The 25,459-nt window shown below is 38.3% G+C and overlaps 1 protein-coding gene across 2 annotated transcripts in view; it reads right to left on the reverse strand.

Annotated features, from left to right (window-relative positions):
* The window catches only part of TMA16 (translation machinery associated 16 homolog), a 60,630-nt gene that overhangs the window by 13,801 nt on the left and 21,370 nt on the right, over positions 1–25,459 (reverse strand). For both annotated transcript variants that reach the window (XM_075198031.1, XM_075198025.1), the window contains exons 2-5: positions 20,273–20,382; positions 19,618–19,655; positions 18,192–18,276; positions 11,901–12,049 (exon numbers count right to left, since the gene is read on the reverse strand). In XM_075198031.1, the coding sequence (XP_075054132.1) occupies positions 11,901–12,049; positions 18,192–18,276; positions 19,618–19,655; positions 20,273–20,382 (382 nt within the window). The remainder of the gene's footprint in view (positions 1–11,900; positions 12,050–18,191; positions 18,277–19,617; positions 19,656–20,272; positions 20,383–25,459) is intronic.

Below are 25,459 nucleotides of genomic sequence, written 5' to 3' on the forward strand. Positions count from 1 at the left end.
GTCAAAGAAGCTAACGAAATTTGCTATGACTTGTGGATAGTTATAGCAAGACAGTTAGTCAGTGTGACAGTTATGAATGAATGCATATTGTGCTGTCACTCTCTAAACGACTATAGGACCAGATGAAGAGCACAGATCTACAGGTCAAATCTTCAGTCGTTGGTACAATTTCTGTAGAAAACAGATTGGTTGGAAAATTCTCCAGTTTGTACCTAGGCTAAGGGGTATATTTACTAAACTGCAGGTTTGAAAATGTGGATATGTTGCCTATAGCAACCAATCAGAGTCTAGCGGTCATTAATTTAGTACATTGTACAAAATGACAGCTAGAATCTGATTGGTTGCTATAGGCAACATCTCTACTATTTCAAACTTGCAGTTTAGTTAATATACCCCTAAGTGTCACACCTGCCCAGGTGAGTCTTGTCGTGACAAGACAGACCACACATCTTCTATTTCTAAGTTTCAAGCATTGAATACTGGAAAAAGGCCAAAAATTGAAGATTATTTGATATGTCAAATCACAAAAACAATGACTAAACAGCACAAAAAGTAGTAAAGAAACATTGTGGAAACTCTTCATGAATCCCAAGTGACACAAAACCCCTAAATCAACAGGCATTTAAAAAGGAAAGAAAAAAAAAAAAAGCTCAAAGCATAATGTTAAACTACAGTTGACTCATAGAAACAGAAGAGTTATTTGGCAGGGAAAATGTATTGCAATTTGTAGTGGACAGCAAGGTTTAGAGTAAAATAGCATTTGATCTGAATTCAATTTGTCACTGCAATGAGTTTGACAATGCCTTTTGTCACTCGTATATAGTTGACAGCAGGTATTTGACGTCAGGGAATTTAACCTCAATACGGATTGCTGAGCAGTAAGTTACAAACGTTGCACCTTTATTTTGTTTGGTTTTTGCATATATGTATTTAACATGAACCATCATTATTAAAAGAAAAACGAAACAAAAACAAAGCAAAAACAAAACGTGCACTGGTTTTGTTGCTTAAATGACAATTGCCATACTACATCCTAGAATCTTTATGAAATGCAATCTATTAAACCTTATTAGTCTCACTATATTGTACAAGCGATTTAAGTGATGAAACAAAATCAGTAATTACAAAACAGGGACGCCTAAAGTGAGATTTGTAGCAGAGAGCTTACATTAAAGATCCTATTCTGTGCAATATTGGCTTTTTTAAGCTGAAAACAGATGGGAGACTGAATTAACAAGGCTGCATGAAAGGTCAGGATTGGATAACATACTTTGTGAGTCATTTTCTACTTTTCACATACTGGGTGACATTCCATTAAAAGGAAAAAAACAAAAAACCATGCTTTGTACTTCATAGTGTAAAAGGTATGGATTTATGTATAAAAATAAGGACTGTAGTTCAACAATATTTATGTCAGAGTTATTTATCTATGGCTTGGAGGATTGACATTAACTGAAACGGTTAGAAATAAGTCTAATAGTTATACTGTACGAACAACAAGCCAGCAAATTGTAAAAAAGTGTTATAGATAAATAGACTAGGTCTGTGGGTACTTTTCCTTTAGTCAATGTTTGGGGTAGAATGTGTAGAACCCCTTGCAGGAAAGTCGGCACATCTCTCATTAAAGTAAACATGTGCTGAAAGAAATTGGAGAACGCCGAAACCTGCAACTTCAAATATGACACGGAAGCCCTTGTCAAAACCCTCCTTTAAGAAGGATAACAAGCGAGAATGACTAAAATCGGGAAGTGTGAAAATTGTGACCCTCACACCACCAAACATGAGCTTTCCATACACAGTAATTTGAAGATGACCTCTGGTCCAAAGAAACACTGTTTCAGGTAGCCCCACCAGATGACTTAAGGAGTAGCACAGAAGAGGACCCTGAACCTGGATGAAGGGCAACCGGTATAGTGAACAGATGGCCTCTCCAAGGATGTTGGAGGACCACATTCTGCGTGACCAATCGGCAGCCATCAGAATGGCGGCTACCAGTTTTCTTTTAGTTTCTTTAATACCAGCGGAAACATTTGAATGCTGGGAACAGTTACACCAGGCAAAATGTTCATGGGATGGACATGGCATCCGTTTACCTTACCCTGGGTAATGCATAGAACTGAGGAAACCTGAAGATCAGACGAGACACCCTGACATCTATCTCTTGCTGACCCCAGCACAAGATCAACTGAACAAACACCTCATAATGAAGGGACCATTGTCCTAGCCGGATAATGGTTCTGCTTAGGTAATCTGTCTCCCAGTTCTCTACACCCGGGATGAAAATGGCTGATATTAATGGAACATGATATTCAGCCTAGGACACGATCCATACGGTCTCCTGCATGGCCAAAGCAATGAGAATTCCCCGTTGATGATACAGGCATGCTATCACTGGTGCACTATCTGACTGGACTTTGAGGGACTCTCCAGCCAGGACCCCGACTCTTTAAGAGTGCTCTGTAGATCGCTCTTAATTGCAGGACACTGATGGGCATTAATAAATCTGGTTCCAGGAACTGTGGTTTCACCAGAAGAGGACCTATGACAGACTGGTGTCCACTCCCAACTCTGGTAGGACTAACCCTTTGAAAGGTTTGTTCTTCTTAACCACATAAGTGATTGACATGCAACCGTAGAAAAAGTGAACAACTGTCTGGCCAGGTGAAATTTGGACCTGGACTATTTCCTGAGAAGGCCTGAAATGAATGTGTGCAAAAGGCATCGCCTCAAACACAGACACCATGGTCCCCAGCAATTTCATGCAGTTGAAAAGAGACACTTTAAAAGGACAAAAAAAAACCTTGTCCTTTGGGAGGAACATCTTCTAACCTTATCTGTTGAGCTGGAGGCAAGGAAGGCTTGGGGAAATTGAGAAACTAGCCATGTCTCTCCAGAATGTGAACTGTCAGCTGAATGTGCTGTAGCAGAGCAGACTGATGGAGCCTTTACTAGGTCATCCAAATAAGGAATGATTTTTATTCCTTGAGAATGCAGAATTGCCATAATGTCATAACTTTTGTAAAGATCCTTAGGCTAAAGTTTAAAGCTTGAAACAGGTAACACTTGTTGCGCACTGCAAATTGGAGTAGATACTGATGTTTATATACACATTCCTATATGGCAAGGGCATATTTTATGTCTAAGGATGCAAGAAATTCCCCTTTTACCATGCCGGTGATCAGGGACCGCAACAACTTCATCCTCGAGAAGGAGAATACTGCCCTCTAACAGAAGCTGCTCTTGTTCATCCAAAGGAACAAAAGGACAGAAACCTTTTGTTCCTGTGTTTGTTTCGGTTTGCTAACAGACTTAATATAAGTAATACTTTCAAACGGCAAAGACTCCAGAGCTCAATTGGATTCTGCATCCGCCGACGAGGATCGTAACCACAGGGAACGCCTGGCCACAATTGTGAACTAAAAAAGCTGTATCCAAAGAAAAAGAAAAATCAAAAGCTTCCTGAATATGTTCAGCAAATGCTAACATATCAGCTCAGGGTCTATTCCCATGGAGACCTATAGCCATTTGCTCTGCTCATTTTTTAATAGCCTTCTTTACCCACACATTATTGGTGTGAATAAACGTCCTTCCGCAACATATCCAGATCCAAGGAGAAAAATCACACTTTTTGTCCATAGTGTCCTGGAGCACTTCTGCTCCCAGCATTGGTAGAGCACTGGTTTAAGATAGGTGGGCAACAGGTCGACCTGCTGTTGGAGAATTCTTGCATCTAACAGACTTCTGATGGTAAGGGGTAAAGGGATTTAAATTTGGAATTTTTTATTTTTTTTTAAATCAGGTTTATGCTAAACTATATAAACCATTTCAAGGAGTTGAGGAGATGGTGGAAAATAAACTTTCTGTTTTATCTGACATTTAAACAGGAAAAAGCAGAAAGGTTTGTAACCTCTGGTTCCTCAAAACCTAAGGTTTGTCAAACCCCAAGATTAAGTAAACAACACTCTGTATCTTAGAGATATCCTCTATACATTATAGTACCCCTCAGACTCAAGGAACAGCTCCTCTTCCGAAAATAGATCGGAGTCAATTGAGAATAGGTGGAAAAAAATCTCAGGAATATGGCGTTTGCGTTTAATCTTTCTATAGGGGGTGCTAAGAAGGTGTTCCAGTGAGGAAGAAGCCTTCACAGACTTGGCTAAAGAGAATGCTAGACCAGTCTCTGACTGGTGGTTGGTTGGTGCAGGCGGAATTTGTGGTGCGGTTAGAGAAAAAAAACGTTCACCTACCTCTTTGGTCTGCAACATTCATAGAGTGAGTTTGGCTGTGGTTTCCAGTGACAGCCTAAGCTGGCTCCTCCAGGGCCACAGACAGGCCCGGCGCTCCCATTAGGCAACCTTAGGCAGTTGCCTAAGGCGCCGGGACCTGCAGGGCGCCGCTGACTAGATTTTCTAATCTAGTCAGCGGTTCAGGAGAGAAGGGCAGCGGCGGCGGGGTGCCGCCGCTGTTTTTCTGACGTCAGTGATCATGTGATAGTCTGTCCGGCGGCGCCTCTGAGTTCTCCCCTCCCCTCTCAGCATGCATCGCGAGGAGCAGCTAGAGGAAGAAAAGGTAAGTAACATTTAAATTAATTTTAATTAATTATTCTTTTATCTGGTGAGCGGGGGGTGAGCGGGGGGCGGCGGCGTTATTTTGCCTAGGGCGCCGTGAACCCTAGCACCGGCGCTGGCCACAGATGAAGTCACGGGAGAACGCTGAACATGAAAATCCACCTCGCATGCTGCACACAGAGCATCTGGGTCAGACCGTCCACAAGATAATTTAACATTACACTGTTGTAATATAGAATTACAAGTATTACGGCATACAAACTTTCCAGCTGTACCTTTAGTCTTGGAAGTCCCTTTCTCAATCAGTGTTAAAATAAAAAACATACAAACAGCCGCCAGAGAAAGAAAGCAAAAAATTGACCCATACTAATTACATAAAGAGGTAAAAATATTGCAGTATACATTGATTGCTGTATATAATATAGACAAATAGGTCTATATTATAATGCACATACAAGTGAGACAGTGAGAGAATAGCAAACAGCGTTACAGCTTACTTTCTTTCTATCCCCAAATGCTAACAGATGAGGGAACCAGCAGGAGAGTACAGACCCAGAGCAGTTTTATTTTTGAAAACTGTCTCTGATGAGGATGCCCATCTTTATCTAAACAGGGGAGGAGAAACACTCACATAACCATCGTCTCCTGGTCCCCCTAACAGCTCTTCCCAGAAGAACCTATGTACTCCTTGTTCCCTGCTGATAGCCTTTACGCACTATTTCGTCTCCTGCTCAAACCGCTCTCTACGTGACAGAGAACTGCTGAGCCTGCCATTCCCTGACCGAGTCGTTCTCTTCAGACGAAGAACTGCTCGTTTGCCAACGGGGAGGCCTTTCGACATGTGCGTAAGCAACCTCTTCCCTCCATAGATGCTGGCTGAGGGAAGCCAGGAGGCTGCACGCCTCAGCCCAAGGACCTAGATTGGAGGAAGTCCACAGGCAATCTACTCCCACGTAGGCGTCCTTTAAGGTTTTTTTAAAAGGCAAAAATGAAGTAAACAAATTTAAAAAAAAACAAACAAAAAAAAAAAAAAAAAACACAGGCAACAACCCTTTACTTAAAATAAAAAAAATATATATAATAAAAAAAAAATGAGACACCCTACTCCACAGCGCACTAACAAAAAAAATGGAGGTCAGCTTCAGATGGCACGGAAGGTGCTATACACTTAACAGCTTTAAATATTGAATTGACCTAGCTTCACGTCCACCTACTATATCCCAAGGACACATTGTCCCCCAATGGCAGGAAAGAGAAACAGGAATGTGGTTAGGTGAAAGGTACATATCAATAAAGAATGTGTAATCAAAAAGCTGTTCTATTCAAGGCTACGGTGAGGATTAGCTCTGGTACAAAACCAGTTTAGGAATATATGCCATGAGCACACTGCAACCTTTTCCAACTTACTCTGGATGTACCACCATGTTCACTTCTTTTGGGCACAGATCCTAGACACTATGACGCCATTTCCCAATGGATAATACTTCCAGGGAGGCCTTTAATCTGCATGCAAAACATTACTGCATACAAAATGTCAGTTAACCATCCCACACTACAAGGATGGAAAACTTGTATCTTATGTACATGTTTATACGTGCACAAAAGTCAAAACTGAGATGGTGCGGAATAATCAGATGCTTTTAACTAGTCCTCAACTTCCTCACATTAAACTACCTCAATCAGGGTATTGTACTATTGTGTTATTTGGTTTTGCTATGTAATGCAGTATCCCCTGCCTGATGCCCACCCTGCTTTTTTACAGTCTCCTCTAATAGAGCATTTTTGTAGTTTGATTCAAAAATGCTAAAAAATACAATAAACACAATATAAAAAGCAGGTGTTCCTGGCCAGATGGAGTCATATTTGTGGATGACTGTGTCATGTGATTAAATAAATTACATCAAATAAATTAATGTCAAAAATTAATGCCATATTCAGCCCAAAGCATTTGCTGTTTCACGTCGAAAGAGTTAAATGATGATTTCATCTTGGGTATACAACCTTTAACTAGATTAATTTGCAGAAAAATCTCTTGCTATATCATTTTATAATAAAACTTTTATATCAAATATTTAAAACAAATTTCTACATTTTATCCACAAAATTATATTTCAGATAAAATTGTTTTAGTATTTCCCAATGGTTAAAGGAAATAAAATAAGTGGAATTCTTTCAAGCCCAGAGGCACAAATTAAATGTTTTCTAATGCTATGTGATAGCTGTAGAACAAAGCCATTTGTGCTGGTACCTGAAACACATAAGCAAATGCCAGCCATCCAGAAGACGACACAGATGTCCGCTTTCAGTAAAGAAAATTGCTACAAAGGTGACACCTTCATACAGAAATCACAGACACCACATAATATTGAAATGAAAACTAAGCAAATGTTGGATTCAATGTTTAAAAAGGAGTCCAATTTAAATGACATGCCCACTTTATGAGTTTTGTTCATTGTGTGCATTCAAATATAAAACAAGCTTGAGAACCGGTTTGCCTGTGCCCATGAATGTAGCAACATATTAGTAACTGCTAGTATGTTTAGTACTATGTTCAGTATTAGATCATACTCCCTCCTGTCTTGCACTGTAAGTAGTCTTGTGAAAGTGTAGTTAGGAGGAAAGGAAATAGGAGGGTGGTGGGGGATACGTGGTTTTGCTTTTTGTTTTTGAGAGCTTGCAGGTCCTACTATTCCCCGTTCTTTGTTGCCAAATGAGAAGGCTCCATTGTCACAGGTTCTGCAATTTACAATTCTCCAATAGCAAATCAGTAACTTGTGAACATGTTATTACAGAACTGTGTGCATGAGTTTATTGTGTGATAAAAAGTAAAAAAAAATAAATAAAAATACAACAGAAAGCAGCAGCCATTGTACACCTTGGGGTGCCCATGTGGAAACTGTCCATGCTCTGGATTTTGTGTCTGATATTTGCTCTTTAAATCACAGGAGAACAGACTGTATTATTGGTGTGGTCCCCACATACATTCCTGTAGCATCTAACATTCCACAGTTCTAACTGCTGCTATTCACTGACCCCTGGAGCCAGTAGTAACAATACTACTAGCATGCTGCGTGTTGTCATAGCCGGATTAAGGGGGGGGCACAGGGGGCACGTGCCCCGGGCCCCCCTCTCTCTGAGGGCCCCCCGCCGCCAGTATCACTTCATCTGCTGTCAGTTGCTGTCTGACAGCAACTGACAGCAATCGCACCAGACATCCCTCTCTCCATGCCGTCTCCGCACGCGGGGGGGCCCCCCACGCTGCCCGCATTACCTGTTCTGTATCAAACAGCTGTCAGTAGCTGTTTGACAGCAACTGACAGCTGACGCATGCGCGATGTGCGGCCACTCTTAGCAGCACCGTGGCTGCTACCTAAAATGTCCGAAATGGAGCTGCTGCGCATGTGCAGCTGCAGCAGCTCCTCCTCTGCATGAAGATTTGAGAGATACAGTCGGACGGTGAGTGACCAAAAAATTATACTTAAACTTAATTTTATATAGAAAACCCTTGGGTATTTATTGAGTAAATATGTAAAATGCAGCCACATATAACAGTAAGAGTACAATATATATATATATATATATACATATATATATATATATATATATATATATATATATATATATATATATATATATATACATACATACATACATATATATATATATATATATATATATATATATATATATATATATATATTATATATGTATATATATATATATATATATATATATATATATATATATATATTCTGGCTACATTTTACATATTTAGTCAGGCTATCAAGTAATAATCATACTGTGTGGCGTCTTCTTAAATATGATTACTTATTTTATCAGTAGTGTTTCAATAAATATACATTACACATTAATATTAGGCTGGTAGAGCAAATTGAGTGGCAGATTATATTTTATTAATCATTAGTAAAGTAATTACTGAAGCCGTATAGTTATATTAAAGTTTGTACATTATGTATAATTTATATTTATTTTTATTTATATATATATATATATATATATATATATATATATATATATATATATATATATATATATAAACATATTTATGTCATCTAATTAAAGCTTTAATATAAGTGGCAGACTTCGATAATAACTTTAATAATGATTAATAAAATGGAGGGTCCTGCATGATTATTACACACACATATATATATATATATATATATAACACATAGATATGCACATATACATAGCTACACACACACATATATGAATATAGACATATATAGTCAAAATTTGTGTTACGTTAACATTTTTATGTTAGTTTAAATGTGCGGTATCATTGCTAGCTTTAATGTGCATTTTCAATGTTATTTTTAATTTGCGGTATCATTGCTATTTTTAATGTGCATTATAAATTGTATTTTTAAAGTGCGGTATCATTGCTAGTTTTAGCTTGCGGTATAATTGTTAGTTTTAGTGTACGTTATCAATGGTATTTTTAATGTGCGGTTTCAATGCTAGTTTTAATGTGTGGTGTCAATACCCATTTTAATGTAACCTTTTGATGATTGTTTTAATGTACAGTATTTTAGTTTTGTGTAAGTAATGATTTGTCTTATGCAGACAACCTAGGCGAGCCCCTCTGGGAGAGCTGTAAGTGTCCTACTGTGGGCTGTAGGTGATGTAGGTGTGTCAATGCTTATAGCCTTATACCCAATGGCGTTATTTTACATGCGATTTATACAGAGGTGCTTGTACATTTTACAAGTACCTGTACTAATATTAATATATATCTATATATAGATATATATTACATCCAGCCATCATACCTTCAAATCTTTGTGGACCGAACCAGCTTCCCAGAAGGAGATTATTGGATCGGAGTAGAGGCAGGCAGCTGTAAGTAGTTTTAACATACCGTATATATATATATATCTATATATATACACACATGTGTATATATATATATATATCTATATATATATATATATATGTATATATATATATATATATATATATATATATATATATATATATATATATATATATATATATATATATATATATATATGTATGTATACATATGTAAAGTACCTGTACTAATATTAATATATATATATAAAAATCATCCTGAGTTATAAAAGTGCAATAACTGTGTAATAACGGAGGAAATCAGGATGTGGTGTAATACTTTTTCATGGCACTGTTTATATGTGTATGTATAGAAATATATATAATATACAAAACTTTTTTTCACTATTATGTTTGGATACATGTTAAATAAATATTCCTTTTATGATAGAATTGGTCTGATTGTCTCTTTAATATTCACCACCTACTTGTAACTCTCTCTCCTGCATGATGAAACTATGCACTTAATTCCTAGGTTCCCAAAGTGTGCGCTGCAGCGCTGGCACTTGGGTGCTGTGGCCAGGAAAAGAAAAAAAAAAATTGAATGTTGAGCGTGACGGCATCATGCCCGACATTCAGTGACAAGCTGCAGGAGAGAGGATTCTGGGTCCCGGGCACTGCCGAATTGGAAGGAAGATAGAAGAAAAGACAGAAGAAAGAAGGTCAAGTATGTAAGTAATGAAATGGAGGGGAATGGTGATAGGAAACAGCAATGGAGGGGCAAAAGAGTGAAGGAGGGGCCAGTGTGTGGATGCAGAGGGGCACAGAGTGTGTGGATGCAGAGTGTGTGGATGCAGAGGGGGCACAGAGTGTGTGGATGCAGAGAGTGTGGATGCAGAGGGGGCACAGAGAGTGAGGATGCAGAGAGTGTGGATGCAGAGGGGCACAGAGAGTGTGGATGCAGAGGGGGCACAGAGTGTGTGGATGCAGAGAGTGTGAATGCAGAGGGGGCACAGAGAGTGTAGATGCAGAGTGTGTGGATGCAGAGGGGGCACAGAGTGTGTGGATGCAGAGAGTGTGAATGCAGAGGGGGCACAGAGAGTGTAGATGCAGAGTGTGTGGATGCAGAGGGGGCACAGAGTGTGTGGATGCAGAGAGTGTGGATGCAGAGGGGGCACAGAGAGTGAGGATGCAGAGAGTGTGGATGCAGAGGGGGCACAGAGAGTGTGGATGCAAAGGGGGCACAGAGTGTGTGGATGCAGAGAGTGTGAATGCAGAGGGGGCACAGAGAGTGTGGATGCAGAGAGTGTGGATGCAAAGGGGGCACAGAGAGTGTGGATGCAGAGGGGCACAGAGTGTGTGGCGATGACGCAGAGGGGCACAGAGTGTGTGGATGCAGAGGGGGCACAGAGTGTGTGGGTGCAGAGAGTGTGGATGCAGAGGGGCACAGAGTGTGTGGAGATGACGCAGAGGGGCACAGAGTGTGTGGATGCAGTGGGGCACAGAGAGTGTGGATGCAGAGGGGCACAGAGTGTGTGGAGCTGACGCAGAGGGGCACAGAGTGTGTGGATGCAGTGGGGCACAGAGAGTGTGGATGCAGAGGGGCACAGAGTGTGTGGAGCTGACGCAGAGGGGCACAGAGTGTGTGGAGCTGACGCAGAGGGGGCACAGAGTGTGTGGATGCAGAGGGGGCACAGAGTGTGTGGCTGCAGAGGGGGCACAGAGTGTGTGGATGCAGAGGGGGCACAGAGTGTGTGGATGCAGAGGGGGCACAGAGAGTGTAGATGCAGAGAGACACAGAGAGTGTGGATGCAGAGGGACACAGAGTGTGTGGAGATGATGCAGGGGCACAGAGTGAGTTAGCTGTAAATTATTCTTTGACAGAAATATAATAGAAAAAACAATATAAAAGTATTCTTTTCCCTTGGATTTATGTGTATTGTTTTTGCAAACAACTTACTAAGTATGTCCGTCCTGACCTAAATACTTATTACATTATTTTGACCAAACTACTTATAAAACGGGACTGATAGGTAATTATTTTGGAGGGGTGCCTTGAAATAATTATGGAGACACTAAGGGTGCCGCAAACTTGAAAAGTTTGGGAACCACTGCCTTAATTTTTGATCTTAGGGGCCCCCCTGTCTGAAGTGCCCCGGGCCCCCCAAAGCCTTAATCCAGCTCTGCGTGTTGTACATTTCTGTTTAATAGCATATGTGGCTTACTAAATCATGTAAACATATATATGCTAAATATGAAAAGTTCTTAGTTAGAGGACCAATATAAGATGCCTTATTTTTCTGAAGTGAACCAACATGAAATAAAGAAAAAAAAACTGCACCTTGGAATTTCCAAATTCAATGTAGCATTTGACAATTTTCTGGGATGATATCAAGGAACATATTTGGAAATCTGCATGCGTGCAAGCAGCCCAGCATTAACCAATATATTGTTTTTGTAATACATAACATGAAGAGAAAACAAGAACAAATCGAAAGAACAAAAATAAAATATTACCCATCCCATATCCACTGTACAGTCTTCTTTCACGCTCTATAGTCTGTTTAATGATGGTCTCTCGGGAGCTATGCTGTCTTGCTTGTCTACCTTTGATGCAGTTATGCAATTCAATTTGTTCCAGTTCACTATCGAACCGATGCAAATAGCTGCAAAAGCAAAAACAATTACCATGATGATCACTCTTAATGTCTGTCATATAAACAGCACACAGTATCAATAACTTCACCAGTGTTTTAAGTGTCCTAGTGTGCTATTTGGAACAGTCGAAACAGAACACACAAAAGTCACAACACCATATAATATATGCTACTTGGGCTTAAATGATTATGATTTAACAGTTATGTGGAAGTAACAGAGACAGTCTAGTTTTATCATCACTTTGTACAGCTTGTATTAGAAATCAGCTTTATTCATCAACTATTTAGCCAAAGGACTGTTACAAATTACCCATGTATATCTGATAAGCACTGTGTGAAGTATATACTTTAAAAAAAAAGAAGAAAAAAAGAACCTATTATACATCACATTGCTCAGGAGAATGTGCTGTCCTGTAAACTATATTTCCTGATCACAGAACAGAGGAGAGAATATTAACAAGCCTGTGTAATACACACAACTAATCTTTAATGCACATTATACAGTTATAGCCTGCTCCGTTAATAATTATTATCTAGTCTTAAGGACGCTCTGGAAGTATAAACAGGTTAGAAAGGATAATCAGGATTAAAAAAAAACAAAAGGAATAAAATGGAAAGGAAATTTCAGTTATATGTTTTGCTCCTAAATCATAAACTGAACTATAACACATCATGGCTTCTTTTTGTACCCAACAAAACAGTGTTTTATGTAATATGCAGAGCACTCACACATCTGAAGTAGAACTCTAGTTTCCTTGTGACTTTAATAATTGCCGTGCCCAGGTTTTAGAATACTTACCCTTGGATTAACTCAGTTTAATCTATTCTTGAGTATGCTGGTTATGGAGACACTACTTGTAGGAGACGCTGAGCAGTGTTTTGAGAACAACTTGAAGACCTTTGACAAATTAATTTACATTATATCTGTACAAACTAGTTTTAAAAATGATGATGTATATAATGGTTGAAGTAGAGAAATGATAGGCCCACAACACAACTTTGTGGCATACATTTATTAATGCTTCTGATCAGTTACAAAATCATATAATAAATTGTTCCTGATCTATTTTGTAAAAATGTTCCATTGGATCAATAATTCCCTCATAATTCCAAGTCTAGTTAACTAGTGTAGATGTTGTAATAGTCCTATTTCCTTGCGTTTACTACATTACTAACCTCAGCTGCATTGTTCACAAAGGAAAAAAAAAAGTAAGTAGAAATGTGACTACAAGAATTTACGTGCGCCTATCTGACAGCTTCACGCTGCAAGAGAATAATCACAGAAGCATGAGGTGACAAAAACTCAACCAGTATAAGAAAGTTCTGTATGTTTTTGCTACGCTCTTCCTACACCACCAGTGCACTGCACTTATCTTAAACTATCATATGAACTCTCTTGCTTGTTCTGGTAAGTGCAGAAGACTCAGTTCCACTTCAGATCAGTTTGCATTTCACTTTGCAAATGGTCCAAGAGACCATTTTTTTTTAATAATCACACCATTTATTTACATAGTACTATCATACTCTGCAGTGTTATACCATTGGGAAAAAGTACAACAATAAAACAAGATGGCTATTAACATACAGACAACGTGGTAAGAGTGCACTGCTAGAAAGATTATAAAAACATAAGATTAAAAACATTACAAATTACATATTGGCCTGTTTGGTTGGGGGTCAGTAGATTGAGTAAAGAAAGAGAATACATGTAAGTCTTGTATGAACTGTATTGGGGGCAGTAAACATGTAGAATAACCTAGAAGGGTTATGGTTTGGAAATTTGATAAGCCGGCCCGAATAGGTGTGTTTCAGGGAATGCTTGAAGACTACAGGAAAGTCTTGTTGTATGAGGGAGCAGCCTTTAACAGGGAATGGGAGTATGTAATGTGTGAAGGATTAGAGGTACTTATTTTGGGCAGAAGAGATCAGGTTGGGGAATATTTTGAGACAAGTGTAGATGTACATTGGTGATGTTTTGTTAATTGCCTTGCATATCTGCATAGCCAAGTCCAAAACTCAGTTCTCCCTTCTTATACTTTTCTGCTGATTTTGACACCATCGATCATTCTCTTCTCCTCACCACCCTTCTTCTACTCACCACCCTTCACTCCCTAGGTTGTCGCAAAACAGCTCTCTCCCGGTTTGCCTCCCTCTCTGGCTGCTCTTTTAGCGTGTCTGCCTCTGACCACCCCCCCCCCCCCCTATTACACTTTCAGTTAAGCGTCTCAAAAGGCTTTGTCCTTGGCCCTCTGTTCTTCTCTCTCTACACCACCTCTCTTGGTGAACTCATTCTATCATTTGGCCTCCAATACCACCTCTATGCTGATGACACGCAAATCTATCTTTCCTCCCCCGACCTCTCTCCCGTCTTCCTAACCCATGTATCTAGCTGTGTCTCTATTGTAACTGCGCTTCCTAAAACTCAACATCTTCAAATCCGAGCTCATCATCTTTCCTCCTGTCAATTTTGCTATCCCTCCCATTATCTCCCTCTTTGTTGAGAACAACACTCTTTCTTATGTCACCCAAGCCCAATGCCTTGGAGTCACCCTTGACTAAGCCCTCAGCTTTACCCCTCATATCCAGTCCCTCACCAAATCCTGCCACTTCCTCCTCCGGAACATCACAAAAATCTGTCCCTTCCTCTCTCCAGAAGCAACCAAAATCCTAGTCCATTCACTCATCATTTCTCGTCTCGACTATTGCAACCTTCTTCTCACTGGCCTTCCTGACTCTCACGTTTCTGACCTTCAATCCATACAGGATGATGGGGCAAGGCTCAACTTCCTCTCCCACTGTACCTCTTCCACTACTTCTCTGCGCAAATCCCTTCATTGGCTCCCTATCTGTTTCAGAATTCAGTTCAAGCTCCTTGCCCTAACTTACAAAGCCCTTACAAACACTTCTCCCCATTACTTCTCTGACCTTGTCTTGAGGTACATACCTACCCAGCCACTCCGCTCTGCCTCTGACCTCCTCTCATGGTTACCTCCAAGACTTCTGCCGTGCTACCCCTAATCTTTGGAACTCCCTATCCCGTCTCACTCAACTCTCCCCCAACTTTCAATCCTCCAAACACTTACTCAAAACTCACCTTTTCAAGCTCGCCTATCCTATCACCTCCTAACTAACCTATTCATCACCTTATCTGCCATCTCCATCTTTTCCCAGTTGTTCCTACTGTCTCTATCCCCTTCCTCTAGCATGTAAGCTCTTGCAGGCAGGGTCCTCTTTTCCTATTATCCCATGTCTGTTTACTGCTCGTTCTGTCATGTCTTTTGCTGTGCGAGTCCCCATAACACTACTTATATGTATTACCTCCATCTATTTGTTACTTGCTTCTGTATCCAGCGCTATGGAATCTGTGGCGCATAATATTAGTAGAACTGCTTTATATTAGATTCTGGCACAGTGGAGTAGCAACAGAAAACTGGGGAAGAACATATTGGGGACATACAAAATGGATTGAAAGGCTCAAAGTCTGGTTTGAAAAAACACCAGTGGAAAGGAAATGAAACAGTGAACATAGAAGATTATGAGAGAATGTATTAAGAGTTTTGCAGTATATTGTGCAAATCTGTGACTATTGTGGCCCTACTTCTTAGATGCAAATAACAGGAATTGGAGGTGGGGAATAAAGAACAGTTCTGAGTTCAGAATGACACCTAGGCAGCATTGGGTAGGATTTATTGTATTGTAAACAAAAATAGATATGTCAGGTCAGTAACGTCTGTTGGTTAGTGCAGTGGTTCCCAAACTTTTGCAGTTCGCGGCACCCTTAGAGTCTCCAAATTTTTTCAAGGCACCCCTCCAAAATAATTACTGAGCAGTCCTGTTTTAGAAGTAGTTGGGTCAAAAAATTGTAATAAGTATTTAGCTCACGACAGAAATACTTATTTAGTTGTATGCAAAAATGCCCCTCTGCATCCAGGCACACTGCCCCTTCTGCATCCAGACACTCTGCATCCAGGCACACTGCCCTCTCTCATGGTGCCCCCTCTGCCCTGCTGTCCCCCTCCTCTGCCCTCTTTCACGCTGTCCCCCTCCTCTGCTACAATCCCTCTCACTCTGCTCTCTGTCCCCCTCCTCTGCTCTCTGTGCCCCTCCTCTGCCACGATCCCTCTCACTCTGCCCTGCGCCAGCCATAGAAAAAAGAAAGAAAACATCTGTTTTCTTTCTTTTTTAGGGCTGGCCCGCGGCACCCCAGTGACAGCGCCGCGGCACCCCAGTGACAGCGCCGCGGCACCCCAGTGACAGCGCCGCGGCACCCCAGTGACAGCGCCGCGGCACCCCAGTGACAGCGCCGCGGCACCCCTGGGAGCCGCGGCGCACAGTTTGGGAACCGCCGGGTTAGTGGAAAGATTAATAAGCTCAATCTTTGAAAAATTAAGTGTGAGGAGAGGACTTCAAAGATGAAATGGCAGAGAGACATTCAGCAATCTGTGCAAACAGAGATTGTAAAAAAATTCCAAAAGGATTCCTTGACATTCCAGTGAGTGCAGGCAACCCTCTCAAGAAGTTTAGAGGATTAAACAGTTGAGAGATTTTCTTTTTCAGAGTAGGAACAATTACCAAATACTTGATGGAAAGACATCACAGAAGAGTGAGAAATTATAGATATTAGTTAAGGCTGGGTATGGACACAGCAGTCAGTGAAAATCGGATTTGTTGTGAGGGGATATACTGGACGGGACAACTAGTAGAGAAGAAGAGGAAAAGACGGTAGAGACTTCAGGGTATATTTACTAAACTGCGGGTTTGAAAAAGTGGAGATGTTGCCTATAGCAACCAATCAGATTCTACCCATCACTTATTTAGCACCTTCTACAAAATGACAGCTGGAATCTGATTGGTTGCCATAGGCAACATCTCCACTTTTTAAAACCCGCAGTTTAGTAAATATACCACTTCATCTTCATTGGTTGGTTTAAATGAAGAAATAGTGCCAGAGGTCTCAGGGAAGAAACGGCGCAGGTTTATACCAATCATAAGCAGCAAAATCTTGGTCAAGGAGTGTGTTAAAAAAGGCTGCAGTAGGAGATGTAAATGTTTTAAAGAGGAGTTTGAGGATACAAGACTAATCAGAAATATTAAAGATTGAAAGTATGGTTGGCAAATATCCAAAGCATTTTGGTGGAAGAGGTAAATAACAATATATTGGAGGAATTAAAAACTATGAAACTTTGGACTATATGATTCTACTTTGAGGCATAATTTTTGATGGCAGTGGTTCTTAACAGCCTGGACCACTAGCCTTAGACCACCAGCATTGCACCGAAAACTTCAAAAACCCTACAGGCAACTAACCTAGACTCTTAACAGATTGGTGGCCCAATTTCACTTGCTGACATTACCAAAGTACTTAAAGAAAGTACTGGTCATGAGCTGAAATGTTTGACCTTGTTCCACCAAAATAGAGGTTCTGATATGTAGGACGCAGACTAAAGAAAAATACATGTATCACTCTATATAGGGTACATTGTGAGCATTCAAAAGGGTCTACGTCTAGTTAAAAAAAACAAATAAAAAAGCAAAAACAAAGTTTCATAAAAAAGTCGTACTCCAAAACAAAATATGGGAAGTTTTCTCATACCTAGTAACAACAATTGCATGCTGGATAAAATAACCTTACAACAACGCTTGCAGTTAACCATTGCCAAAACCATTATTTGCAGACACAAACCATCCTTTGCAGGGGATTGCCATTGTTCTTTTCTTTCCCACATGTCAACAATTTTTTTTTTTTTTTAAATTAACTATGGGTATTCCTGAAAGAACCCATACAGGGATTACTGTAATGGATACAGTATTAACACCACACAATTACTGCACCCACTACTCTCACATACAGAACCTTACCTAATGTATCCTGTCCGTACGTACATTAAAGTGTATTGGCTTTTATTGTATAACATTCTCTTTATAAGGCCATCTTTGCTATAAAGCCAATTCTGCATCTGTCTAAAGAATTATACTTTTTGTGTAAATAAGAGGAGGAAATCATTTTTTTCTCAGGTACTTAACATGAATGTTAACTAAGGAGAGAGAAAAAAAAAAGTGATGGCGACTATCACTATAAGATACTTCATAACCAATCTGAACTGTAATTGAAAATAATTATGAATTACAGTTCAAAATAATTAAGCAGTACCTTTCAATTAGCTCACATGCTTCCTTCTTGGTGTACTCCATTTTGTCAGGATTAAGATGGCTTTGAAACCACTGAAGTTTCTCACCTGCGAGATAAAAACATCCATTAGTATTTAATATGAAATCACACATTTTTCATAAAATGGTATGAAGTACTTCTATACTGAAAACTCAATCCTTTAAAGGCAAGCAATACGAATGCATGTTTGCGCATTATATATTCTACATAATTTATAAAAATGTAGGAGCTTAGGTAACTGATAAAGTTTCATAGAGTCAAATAAGACATCATTGTTGCACAACATGGGCAGTACATAAAATATTAGTATAATGGGTACTGCCTGAAGGAGAAACACTGAAGAACACTGGTTAGTGCACAGCTGACAATAACATGATTTAATGACAAACTCTAAGGATTACATAATGGCTATCAAGGACCGATGTTTTGAACTAACAAGCTTATTCTTCTACAATCCAAGTTGTGTTCTGGCATGAGAGCAGCTTGTCTCGCTCTGTGTAGTAAACGCTTCAGGGATTAATCTCAAAAGAGGTTACAGTGTGTGCATTGGAGAGAGGACTTGTATTTATCATGAGGATCATTCAATCCATATGGTAGATAGTAATTTCAATTTATTTTGGGTGTGGTTCGTCATTCTTGACTCTTTTTACTTTCCAAGACATAGTAAAAGTAAGTTGTGTATAAATTGCTTTTATTTATTATGATTACAGCTTCATACACTCCTCACCTCTATTATCTCGTAAATTTGAAATTTAGATGGTGGTTTAGTGGTTTTTCAATCGTTTGGACCATGCTTAAAATGAAACAAATAATATTTAAACATGACCAATATTTCACAGGAAAAAATGCTCTATGATCATGTAAGTATGTATGACATTATTACCAAACAGTAACAGTTATTTGTTTGTTGTCTCTCTGGTTTCCAACAAAAAACACACTGTTATGAGAGCAGTTATTCTGAAACTTGTTTATTCAGAATTTAACCATGCTCGTAAATTGCTACAGTTATCACAAATATGCTATAATCCAAAGCAAACAATCAAAAGTATCAAATGACAATATGTAGAAGAAACATCCAATCTTTGAATATTTGCCAAAGAAACCAAACACTTGTCCATTCCATTGAAATATCCAAGGCAGCATGAATTTACTAATCGAGTGTCGTGTCAAATAAATCAACACAGCGCATTTTGGCCATTTTAAGCTTACTATTAAAACTTAAATAAGCTGTTGTGTACGGTTCTTCCACTTTTATGAAATCCTCAACAATCTATAATTACAAATATATAATCTATAACATGTGGTAAACTTGGTAAACTTATCACACCCCCCATACAACCTAAATATAGTTTAATGTTCAGAACTGTAAAAAAAAAAAAAAAAAAAAAAAATAATTATTTTTACTTACCAATGATGCTTAGCTTCAAGGCTTTTTCATTCTTTGACCTTACAGGGAGTTAAAACAGATATATAGAAATGTTTTCTTTTTTAACTTGGTAATACTTTATTAAAGGTTTTACACAACAGAATAAATTAAAATTAATTAATTAATAACAAAAAAACACAAAGAAAGTATTATAACCTAATAACAAAGAAAAATACAAAAACTAGACAGATAAAGGCAGAAAGGGGGAGGGGTATGAGACAGATATCTTGAACCTAATGCTTTTCCCAAAAGAAACCATATACATGCTAAATGAGCATTTACAAGCAATGCACTTATTTATGAAATGGCATATGCAAGATATATAATATGGGGGAAGAGTTACTGATATTCAAGTTCATTTTTCTTTTCCCAGAGTGTTCAGAGAAAGCTGATATTTTGCATATCTGAAATTGGCAATGATTTCTTCCCAGAGATCCCATGAGCCTTGAGTGGCCTTTCCCACAACTATAAATTAGCACCAAACCCCAGAAGACACAAGGGATGTCAGCAAATGCAGATATGTTACTAGTCAAGTAGTTTAACACATTTTAATGTAAAAGCAGAAAGTCAGAATCTGAATATAGAAGTACTACATGTAAAATGATTAAAGAAAAAAATGTCAGGAATGAATACTCACTTCTCCTTTCTGTCCTGCTTGTGGCCTTCTCGTGCCAACTGAGCGGCTTTTCTACTGTAAGGATGGATGACCTTCTTTTCTTGTTTACCTTTATTCTGCGGTGCTTTAGGCTGCAAAGGAAAATATAGGATCATTAAATGTTGCTCCACCCAGCACAGTATATGCTTCAAAAGGTGCTGCCTGGTAGAGCAAATTGGCTAACAAACAATTTCATTTTCGTTCTCATCGTGCCCTAGTCAGCTGTCTGTGCGGTTTGCAGAGGGGTCTCAAGGGGTTATTAGACCATCTTTTTGTTACAATGGTCTCTGCTCATAACAGTTTTTTGCATTCCTTATCCTTGTGTAATATTCTGTCTTTTTTTTTATTATTATTTATTTATTTTTTAAGTACAAAGAAGAAAGAAAAAAAATCAATCAGCTAGCTGCTACAGACTTTGGAAAATACCCCTAATTAATATTTTATCTTGCTAGTGTAAATTAATTAGCTACTTTGTTGCCTTTTTAAAGTCCACAGAGATTTGCAAATATAGTAATTGCAAGCATTATCTTCATGTGGGAGGAGGCAGGGGCTGAATAGGTTAACACTTCAAACTTGGTTAAACAACCAGACTGTAAATTTATAATAAGCCTATTATTTCAATTCTCCTGACCTGCAGGAATAAGTCCTGTAATCTTGTGGTTTTCAATTGGCAGCAAGTGCTTCAGGCTGCAAAACTTGCTTATATCTGTAATGTATATGTGAAAATGTGTGTTAGTTTGATTTCTCTTACTTGTTGGTTGCTAAATTTAGAATATTAGATACATTCCCATGGCAACACATGATAGATCCTAATGGCTATCTTTTATCTGTACTACATGTAAACTCCAGATCAGCTGTTGGAAAATGTCCAGAAGTGGTTTCTATGACCACAAATAATTTCACTAAAACCTTCACTCATTATGTACATTAATAAAAGCCATTTAAAGAAATATTATACTGAAAAGGTTATTCATTTTAAAATTATTACCTGTGCTTATTTGTAAATAAAATAAAAAAGTGAATCTTAAATAGTTATGACATATGCTGGGAGAATATGTAAAAAAAATATATAAAAAAAATAAAAATAAATCATCTTTAAACATTAAAGACTATGGGGGCACACAGATGGGCCAGAGCTACATTCCTGTGCACTCCAGCACAAATTAAGCCCTGCTGTTTACTATTCTTGTTTAGTAAAATACCAAGGGTACGCTTTAGATACTCAGTGAAAAAGTAGTTGTTTGGAAATACAAATTGTAAGAAAAGAAATGCAATCAGATCAAATTCTAGTTATCTTTGCCTATATATCTCGCTCATTACTTTTACAAGGATAAATATTATATAGCGGTGTGAACACAACTGCTTTTATAGTATTAAGTCAAGAATACCTTATGTAACTACCATCAATTAGAAATTTCTCTTTGCCCAGCACTACTCGTCAAGAGGCTGTCCAGAAAAGTGGTTCTTTAGGCACAGGGCAGATCAGCTTTACTCAGCGACAGGCTGCACTGGAGACTGAGGGGTGCATTCAATTATGAGACTATATTATATATATTTGATTTGTGAACAGTGAAAAGGATTACGGCATTTGAAAGAAATATATAGTTTGTATTTATTTTCTTAGGTTTAAACTGTAAGTCATGGTGTTCCTATTGTATTTAGAATGGATTGTGCAATGACTAATGTGAAACTTTAGAAATAATGTAGTTTATTGCTGAAGAAATTGCATTCATGGGATGATAGTTAATATAGCATTACTTTAAATCCAGTATTTCAAGAAGGCTGCCATCGTCAGTTAGTATTATCCCCATGATTGGATAAAATGGCTCCTGTGTGACATAAATATCGTTGCTGTAAAGTGTCCATGCGAGATTAGAATGGATTGTGGATAGTGTGTAGTGGCTATTGTTTACACTACACATTTTAGACTTTGACTTCGATAAGTGAAATTAAATAGGAGAATAAGTGGTAAAAGTTTGCATGTGAGATAAATGGAGTTTATAGTGAGAGAATATGATTTTAGTTCAGATTTCCGAGTTTATATTGTTGTGGAATGAATGTGGAAGTTTGAAATGTGTTTTGAATGCTTAAAATGGAGTCCAGTCTGTGTGTGTCTCCCACCATCCCCACAGCTTTCCCCCTCCCCTTCACACACAATATCAGGGCACATCACACAATATAGGCACATATTAATACTACATCCTGCCAACACACAATACAAGCTTATTCCCACACTTAATAGCTAAAACTGCACCTTTACACCACACAATAGCTAACAAACACACACACGAACTTGTATATTTATAAAATAGACAATGAATGTAATGTATTGTGTGTACATCTATGCTATACCAACCATGTTAATAGAGCAAAGAAAACCTGTTGAGTTTTATAATATACTCTGATTACTAAATATTATATAACAATTATAATGTTAATTAAGAATACAAAACATTTTAAATGAAACTACATTTTGTGTGCAGTATTTATTGAAAATAAAAGCATAAACTTATTATATATAATTTAGTCCTGTGGATTTAGGGAAAATAAAAATTGCATTGCTTAGGTTAAACCAGAACAACCTTTGTGAAGAGTTGGTTGACGGTAATGGTAATAAATAACATTAACAACTGGTCATCCATACATTTGCCAGACTATTAGGACCCAAAACCCCAGTTGCATTCTTTTACAGTCACTCATTTATCCAGACATCTCCATTTTTATTATGTTACCTTACCTGTACATAAGAATAAACCACAGAACCAAGAACTCCCTGCATGTACTTCTCCTAAAAACACCTTCATAGGTAATCTGAAATGGTATGTTAAAACTTGAAATGCACACTGCTCCCCAATGTTTGGAATGCCTGCAGTTGTGGAGTAACTCAACCCTAATGGCAATAATAACAGTTCTTCAGGTCTCAACAACTTGGAAAAGTTTAAAATAAATACAGAGCTTAGTGCATTACTTTCATAATGATGATTCAGAGTTATCGACAGTGCAGTGAGCGGAGTAGAGGCCTGAAGAATGGATCATTATTGGTGCCTGCGTCAGTGAGTTGTTCAGGGGGCCCCCAATGTTCAGTCACTTTGTAGGAGAAAACTAACTGCTACAATAATGGTTTTAAATTGAGTTCCTTCTTTAAGTTTGGTCAGAAATAAAATAGGTATACTCTGCGTGAACCAAACGCAACTTTTTGACCTGCCAGTTAATATAAATTGCACTTACTTCAACATTGCATATGTACATTCACTGCCTGCACCCCCAGTAATCTGCCTTTGGGAGAAATTATCTTCAATTCAAAGTATTAAGTAAACATTTTGGTGTTCTATGCAAATGCATATCACCGCAAAAGGATAACCGTTTAAACTTTCAAGCAAACAGATTAATGGAGGAAGCAGAATTATTTAACACAGCATGGGATAAACAGTCAAGCAAAAGAAAAATGAAAAATAAAATAAAAATGTACCCCATATAAAAAGAAAGCTTAAAAGCAAAATGAATGTATTGATCAGATTCAATTACACATTAGCTATTGTAGATATAACAGTGAGAAACTTTGTGGCAAATCTTGGCCCTTACATTTCTGTTCCATGAGATTACATAAAAGCACATTTGACAGGTGGATACAATAAAGCAACATTTTTTTTTATAATTTCAGAAAATGTGTTTATTAACGTGTTGTCAGAACATTAGCACAGTTTGTGATAGATTTTGACACTTACAGCTTTAATGTATGTACTTTGTTGGGACATTCTGTTAATTGAAAACTATAGCAGTATTTTCTAAAAAGTAAGAACAACTGTTTTTAAGGTTGAAATTACATGATGAATACATGTTACAGACTTCATTTTGATTATTAAAACTATAGCATTTATAGTGTGGGCTCCAGAAAATGTCCTATTCAAGTTTTCTGATATTGTGGTTCATGATCAGCAGACTGCTGAATACAGCAATACCATAAAAGTTGTATCAACTGTAATTCACTCATGCACTAGTTTCAGATTGCTGTAACATTTAAGAAGACACCCAACATCACATCCATATCTGCTTGTTGAACATGTCATTCCAAAACCATGGGTATTAATATGGAATTGGTCTCCGCTTTGCTGCAATAACAGCTTCCACTCTTCTGTGCAGGCTTTCCACTAGTTTATGGAACATGGCTGCGGGGATTCACATTCATTCAGCCACAAGAACAATTGCGAGGATGGGAACTGATGTTGGGCAATATGTCCTGGCTTGCAGTTGGCATTCCAATTCATCCCAAAGGTGTTCGATTGCATTGAGGACTGGGCTGTCTGCAAGCCAGCCAAGTTCTTCCACATATTCAGTTGGCATTACACATTCCGTTAGGAAGCATTCACTTGGCATTAATCAAACCCAGATTAATTTGTCAGACGGTGAAACAAGATTCTTCACGGTGGCTAAGTGGTTAGCACATCTGCCTCACAGCACTGGAGTCATGAGTTCGATTCTCAACCATGGCCTTATCTGTGTGAAGTTTTTATGTTTTCTCCTTGTCTGCGCGAGTTTCCTCCCACACGCCAAAAAACATACTAGTAGGTTAATTGGCTGCTAAGAAATTGACCCAGGTCTCGCTCTCACTGTATGGTAGGGAATTTAGACCATTTGTTATTGGAAAAAGAAAGAAAGAAAGAGAGGAATAGTATTTTGTGGGCACTCTTTTATACAAATGGTTGTGATATATTGGTATTATAAAAACAAATAAACTTTATTGTTAATTATGTTAAAAAATTGTCACAGCGAAATATTAAAAATGATGAATGTAATGTTGAAACCTGTAATAATTCAGTTAAAAGGTAGATTACTACCAAGCTGGCTTGCTGCTATTAATCTATGTAATTAGCGGCTAACGAGTATATTAAAGTACACTCAATTGGTATGAATCTATGATTAGGAGTTCCTATAGTGGGTCTCTGCTGCTGAAATATCAGCAGGGATCCATGATTGAGGTTGATAAACAAAGAAATAGATCTATGATTGTGATAAACTATTTGGCACGAATAAACCCTTCAATCCCTTAATTGGTGTCTATAAACCAAATTACTAGTTGTCACTTTGATAGGTTTAGCTTAATAATATATGAGAGCTAAAAACTTGTAATTGTCTATCCAATGTATAATTGTAAAAGGCTGGTTCCTAAAT

This window comes from Mixophyes fleayi, chromosome 1, assembly GCF_038048845.1.
Source record: "Mixophyes fleayi isolate aMixFle1 chromosome 1, aMixFle1.hap1, whole genome shotgun sequence".
In the NCBI taxonomy this organism is placed as follows: domain Eukaryota; kingdom Metazoa; phylum Chordata; class Amphibia; order Anura; family Limnodynastidae; genus Mixophyes; species Mixophyes fleayi.